The 7,267-nt window shown below is 29.8% G+C and overlaps 1 protein-coding gene across 1 annotated transcript in view; it reads right to left on the bottom strand.

Annotated features, from left to right (window-relative positions):
- LOC111633711 (epididymal secretory protein E1-like) overlaps positions 1-559 on the bottom strand; it is a 22,050-nt gene extending 21,491 nt beyond the window's left edge. Inside the window, exon 1 of the mRNA XM_023378323.1 lies at positions 334-559. Coding sequence (XP_023234091.1) covers positions 334-406 — 73 coding nt within the window. The 5' untranslated portion in view covers positions 407-559. The remainder of the gene's footprint in view (positions 1-333) is intronic.
- Positions 560-7,267: the final 6,708 nt, after the last annotated feature.

Consider the following 7,267-nt stretch of genomic DNA (forward strand, 5'->3'; position numbering starts at 1 on the left):
TCTAATCATTTCTTAGTCATTATGCCAAATTGGTAATTAGGTAATTAAGCAGAAGAAAAACAAAAAGAAAAACAGCTTATATAATCACATAAACTGCAACTATTAACAAATTTAATCTTTTCTAGAAAACTTACAAATGATTATAAAACCTTAAAAATGTAAAATTCAGCTAATAATCCAATTAGAGCTGAGTTAACACTTTTCTCCAGTGAATTTCTTAACTTTTAAACAGTAACATAACAATGAGATGTAAAGTTTAATACAATTTATTTAAAAAAAAATTAAAACAAGATACTTCTATAATTGAATCTATAGACAAATATAAATACTTACAACATGCTGTGTAAACAGTAGCAGTTGCGACGTTTAACAGAAGAGCGCCAAGGGTAATAATCAAAGCATTCATTTTCACGCTTTTTTTTTTCTTCGATTATATAAAATAAAGTGAAGATATGTTAAAATAACTTAATATTTATGTTAAAATCGACTCCTAAAACCACCATTTAGCTTCGATTTCTATATCAAAACATGAGTTTATTGGTAGTGTTATCGACTACGACATTGACACATCACACATCTCGTGTGTTTTCTCTACGTTGATTGGTTGCTGTTTTCGACGTCATAAATCGAAAGCGATCGATTAGCAAACGCCGTTAGATCGTAGTGATCGATCAGATGTGAAAAATATCATTTAAATCACGTACGAAAGATCAATTTGTATTGAATTTTTTTATATGTATTGTTTTCTATTATGAGTTTGGAAGAAATTTAGTTTATTGCTTGATTTTTCTTGTATAAAAATTTAATGAAATAATAAGAATAAAGTGTTCGTGTTCAAATATGAGAGGAAGAAATAGGCAGTGTTTTTTTTTCTTTTATTATTTACATTAATACAAGTCTTACTTTCCAGAAAATAAATTTCATAAGACTCCATACATTACAATCTTTCAACTCTTCTGTAAATTGTTACGGGGAAATCATGTTTAAAACCAGGGTCGTCTCGGACTTTGATTTTTTCGGTCCTCTGGGCGAGGCCCCACGCTCGGAGGGCCACACACTTTTAAATTTATACAAGGGCATTCAAAAATTCCACCGAAAGACAAGGGTAATTTCAAACTGCTATCGTAAATATTTTGAGGCCCGCTAGTAACTATTTTTTCGAAGCCCCCAAAACCTCCAGCTGGCCCTATTCAAAACAAAACGATTTAAAACAGAACAATATCGGCGTTATTATACAAATTTTGTTAGAAAACATTATTAAAAGTCATTTATTTTTGTTGTTATTTATCACTTTTCGGGAGTAGTTAACTCATATTATATAGCATTTTAAATAGGATTACTTTGCGGATTTAAATAAATAAATTTTTATAAAATTTATCTCACAAATGATGATAAATAGCACAAAATACAATTATTTTAATTTATAATTTGCAATATATTAAAGTTTAACAATTAAAGTGAATGTTTAAAATCTTAAACACATTATCAGGGCCTTTCAAATGACTTTTCTCAACATCTGATAAGCTCTTTGAGGCCCTTATATATTTATATATTAAATTTGAAAAAAATTACACAAGGAATACTATTTATTGTGTTTATATATCTGTATGTTTTTGAAGATTTACATAAACGTGAAGTCTGATAGTAATTCCACGAAAAGCTTTCCTGTAATGTCCAAACAGGAGTGTGAAACAAACAAAGGTTTTTAAATGCAATTTTAAAATACTGTTTCGAAAAATTTAGATTAGATAAACGGTTTGAAACCTCCACATAGCATAAAGTGTATTTTGCAACGTCCTTTTTCTCTTTCTTATCTCTTTACTTTCGTGGGAATGTTGCATTTGTCACACCATCCGTATCTAAATTTACTCTAAATTTTAAACGATAAATACTCTTTCTAATCAATCGAACCTATAAAATATCTCATAATTATTTAGTTTTTTTTATTGTTTTATTTATTTATAACTAAGTTTTGGTAGTGTTTTTTTAGAATGTTTGTTTAAATCTGTCAATTAAAATCTATATAACATGAGATTATAAACACAAATCTTGGATTATTGACCTACTGGCCCGTATCTTTCAAGTGTCCTTATTCTAAACAAGTCATTATAATTCTTAATTAAACAGGTCACTAAACTTACTGTATACATGATTATCGTTGCGAGTTCAAAAATCGAATTCATTTTAAACAAAAATATTCTATTGAGTAATTTATTTAAAGATAAATAAATAAGTAATAATTACACACACAAAAAACACAAAAAAAAATCAATAGTAAAGTATTAGTTCATGGTTTAACAAACATGGACTTTGGATCCTCTTTAATCAGCTAAAATAATAAATAATGTTTTTAATTAATTAATTAATACAGTATAGTTAAAGTTTAAACGGCATTAAACGGTAGTAAAAGTTTATTTTAATTATTAAATGTATTGTACAGTTAAATGATCTTTCAGAAAAGTTATTTGTTTTTATTTTATTTTAAAGCATTGTGTAATTAAAATTCTTCGTTTAAATTGAGCAATGAAGCATTTTTCAATCTACTTTTAAAAACAATTGTTTCATGTTTCCTCGTTTTTGTTTTCAACTCGCATGATTTTGTTATAATTAGCATTATCTGATGAATTTAAATTAAACACTTTATATTTTAAAGTAAACAGGGTTGTAGATCTAGGCTATTTACTCTAAAAGGCCCTCAAAATATTAAAAATAAGTGATAAAATTCGATATAAATAAAAGAATTTTTATCGAACACACAAGAAAAACAATGAAATGAATCATCTGTAGTGTCTTATTCATAAACGTGAGTCACGGCCAAGTATGTTCTTCCTTTTGTGATAGGCCATAACCGTAAAAATACTGTAAATTCTTATTTTAATACATAACCCCTGTGCTTTAAAGTATTCCTTCGATGTTAAGCAATGGATTGTTGAGTTTATGTGTAAATTCCCTTAACTAAGAGCAATTGACAAATGTATCTAGAACGAAATTAGTATTACTCATTATATGGAATATCATTATCGATGCAATTAGATATCTGATTCACCTGTTACAATTCTCGTAAATTATCATTAAAATGATTTACAATTAAAACTTCAGATGGTCATTCTTCGATTTATTATATAACTTCGCTAATAAAATTGTGAATAAATATCCCTATTGCAGTGGCGCGTTATAATTTCATAGGCCATACAAAATTTCAAATTAGGGTTCCATGTACAATGTTTAATTCAGGAATTTTTCTTCGGAGAATGTAAAAGATTTGGTAAAATATAAAAGATTGGTTCAGTGGTATAGCGAACATAACTGGCGCCCGGGGCATTTATTGGCGCCCCTCTCCCCTCCAGAAACACATATAGTTTGTCTTGGAGACCATTTGGGACCCCTCTGCGAGTGGCGCCCGGTGCATGATACACCGCTTGCCCCCCTCGCTACGCCACTGGATTAGTTAGGGATCCCTATTGGTCCCAGGCAATTGCCCGTTTGCAAACTGCCCTATTGAAAAAACGTGATATGCTTCATATACAGTAAAACTTGCGTAAACCGGATCATCCAGTACCGGATATTTTCCGGTTTGGCAGGTTTCCGTTTCGTACAGGTGTTTTTTAACATAGAAAAATCGCTCTGTTTCGTCCGTTTACGCGTGTTTTCCTTTCATTTTAGGTTCCGTTTTGAACAGCTTTTACTGTAACATTTTTCCGTTCTACCATATGTACAGTAGAGCGTCGTTTATCCGAAGGTCAGTTATCCGAAACATCGGTTATCCGAAAGAATTCCAGTCGACCTAAAGTATAATTTTTATTTGTTTTTATATTTTTCAATGTATTTATTTCGTTTGTAAAACATAAAGAAATCATTTTTAACGATACAATAGCCATGATTATTATTTTAAAAAGTTTACGTTAGACTTAACATCGACGAAAATTCAACGCAAAGCGACACGCAACGGAGAAAAATTTCAATACGGGATAGGTTAATATATTTTTTCGTACATAATCGGTTATCCGAAAAACAAGTTATCCGAACAACCCCAGTCCCCAATTGATTCGGATAAACGACGCTCTACTGTATTTGTTTTATTTGTCATCGCTTGAAAATATCAGATTAGACACGATAACTTTTTAAATTTTTTATCAATATTTATTTTTAAAGAAAAACACGATATAATTAATCACAAAATAAGTGATGAATTTAATCTAATCGCATCTTAATTAAAATGGAAAATAATATCAATTTTCTGGTAAGTAAAGTGTAATGATGTCAGTCTGTAGGTTGTATCTTAACGTATTATTTAATAATAATAATAAGGGGAAATAAATTATCACAAGTCTCGTATCAAATATCCTATTAAATCTTTAAAATTGAAAGAATTTAAGAAGCCAAGATTTAAATTCTTTAAATTAGTGTTCTATGAAGATGAGGAAGAATTCTTCCAAAGAATAAATCTTAAATTTTGGGGGGGGGTTTAAAGACAAACAAGAAGTTTTAACACATAAAGCGAGGGTGTAAGATTACATATCGCAATCACTTTTATATATATATAATTTTGGGAATTTTTTACTCTATTCCAGGGAGGGGAAAGTGCCCCTTTTCCCCATTCTACAACTCCATAAGTACGCCACAGATATTTAATGTAGTGTTTAGTCCTCTGTATTTAAATTTTTGATTTTTTTAAATATAATATGTTAATTTACTATTAAAAAACAATGATAAATGAACAACTTTGTTTGGTTCATACAGGAAATAAAATGTAATATAATTATCATAAATAAGCTAATTAATTTATAAACAGATGACAAAATACAAAGTTCAGTGTCTATTTTATCCACACAATAGAATTACAAAATAACAAAGAATCGATCTTCTTTGCTGGTATTATATAATTATACAGTGCGTGCAAAATAATTGAGATAATAAAAGTATTGTACCATTTCCTGTTACATTTGTCTGAGATATTTTGAGTTCGAAACACTTTATAAAGTGTATCTTAAAATAAACAGACATAATGGAAGCTAATTGTGCAATAAGAAAATCTATTGAAGCTATTTTGAAGGATTGTTTATTATAAATTTCTTGTAGTTAAATAAGAATTTATTAATAAAAATTAAAGAGAAACCACTCAATATACAACTATACAAAAAAAAAAGATGATAACGATAATGATGACATTAATAAAACAAAAAAAACCAATCCAGCAATGAGTTGCGTAACTTTCCCAGCAAAAAAATACTATCAAAGTTGAAAATTGTGTGTGGCACTGTTATGAAACTTTTTAAAAATAACTTTTATATTATTAATTATAATTTTAAAAAGTTAAAAGGCTTAATTTAATTTAAATTAAGGTATCACCTCTACCCACAAAGGTAGAGGTGAATTTTTAAAAATATTTTAAATGCCAAAAATGATTAAAATCTTTCCACTTAAGATATGACATATGATCCCACCCCTTCGAACTTTAACCACCAAAATTTAATATCGTCAATGTCCGTTATATACAAGTTACCGTGCCAAATTTCGTTTATTAATCTTTATTCCATCCCGAGATATAAACGAAATAGATGGTAACACACACATACACACACTAGTGGTGTTTATTCTATAGACAAAAAAAAAGGGTAGTTGCCCCCCATACAATCCCTAAATACAAATTTGCCTGAAACTCACGAATCTATAATACACCACTGACACACACATCCATGGAATTCCCCCATACTTTTTTTGACCTTTATGAGTTTCAAAACGTGGAGATTAAAAAACACAGGAGTGTCGAATTTGACACGATTACAATACTTTCATTCCCGTGTTATATACAAAACAAAACAAGCTTGTAAAGTGAAAACAAACAGAAAAGGTTTATTATTGTAATATAACCAAATTGTAAAAGTTTAGATGAGGTGACGAATACTTTTTCTTACTTGTTCTGCTCCGAAAAGTTTGTAAGCATCGATAGAAGTCTTTTATGTGTATTTTCGCACGGATTCACACTGATATGCAGCTCTGAAGTCAACTGGACATACGAGAGCTATTGCAAATCTCTCTCTCTCTCTCTTTCTCTCACACGGGAGAGAGACACTCCAATCCATTTCTATTGGAGTGCTCCCTTATTTTTGATATTTATTCCTATCTGGCGTACGATTCGCCTTACTCGAAAACTAATTTAAGAGCTTGCAAATTACTCTAGTCGATTCTAACTTTAATACTTGATATGAAATCTTCTACAGTTAAGTATAATTACACGAGTGTTCTTCGTACTTGTTCTGTTTAAAATGATTAATAATATCGATTATTTTCCAACCTTTCAACTATTAAATATAATTTATTGTTGAATGGATCAGTTAATAGCAATTAAATAAAAGTAAATGAAGTTGGTACGGTTCATTTATGGGTGTTAAAATGTCCGTTGTCTGTCTTACTGTTACTTTCTCTACTCTGTTATGTACTGTATACATAACAGAGGAAAAGTATGATAAGTTTCCCCCCTGTGTATGAATTTAGTGTGTGTATGTAGTATGTATGGGGGTGGCACGATTTTGTTCACTATTTTTGAAGCCCATAAAAATGTACTAAAAATAATAAAAACAGGAAAAGAAAGCTGTTAAAATATTAAAATCTCGATTTTATTTAACATGGAGTAGAACAAATTACGAAAGAACATTAAAAATGGCGTCCTCACGTTGTAGAAATAATCTATTTTTATTTATCTGTCGTACAGGGTGGTCCAAAAGTTAGTTAACTATTGTCAAGTCTACGTTTCGATCTTATTTTGTAACTAAAACTAGTAAAAAAAAACTTTGCTGTTCTGTACAGCTTTGTAGCAATTACACAGAAGAAAAACACGTAGTACACAAGTACACGTGGATTTGTTTGTATACGGCAAAGTGAGCGATCTGCCGAGGGGGGGAGAACTTTCTATAAAAAACTGGCCCTTATTTAGAAGTTATAAACGTGAATAAAACGCGGAAAATTCCACGTGACCAGCTTGTTGGGGGGGGGCGCAAACCAGTGTTCAGCTGTTTTATCTTGGAACACCGAAGAAAACACGGTTAACTGACTTACGAACCGCCCTATATAATTAATCAAGTTCCATTTCATTTATCTCGATTGCGAATAAAAAAATTCTGCAGATAAAATTATTAAAAACAAATCATTTTATTGAATAAATTCATCTTCATTATGTTAATTTGATAAGTTTTGTTTCCACTGGTTATATAAATGGGATATTTTAATTAAACGTGGTTAATTGTGTGTAATGTTTATTACGGTTTTA

This window comes from Centruroides sculpturatus, unplaced genomic scaffold, assembly GCF_000671375.1.
Source record: "Centruroides sculpturatus isolate CEXI.00-Female unplaced genomic scaffold, Cexi_2.0 scaffold910, whole genome shotgun sequence".
NCBI lineage: Eukaryota > Metazoa > Arthropoda > Arachnida > Scorpiones > Buthidae > Centruroides > Centruroides sculpturatus.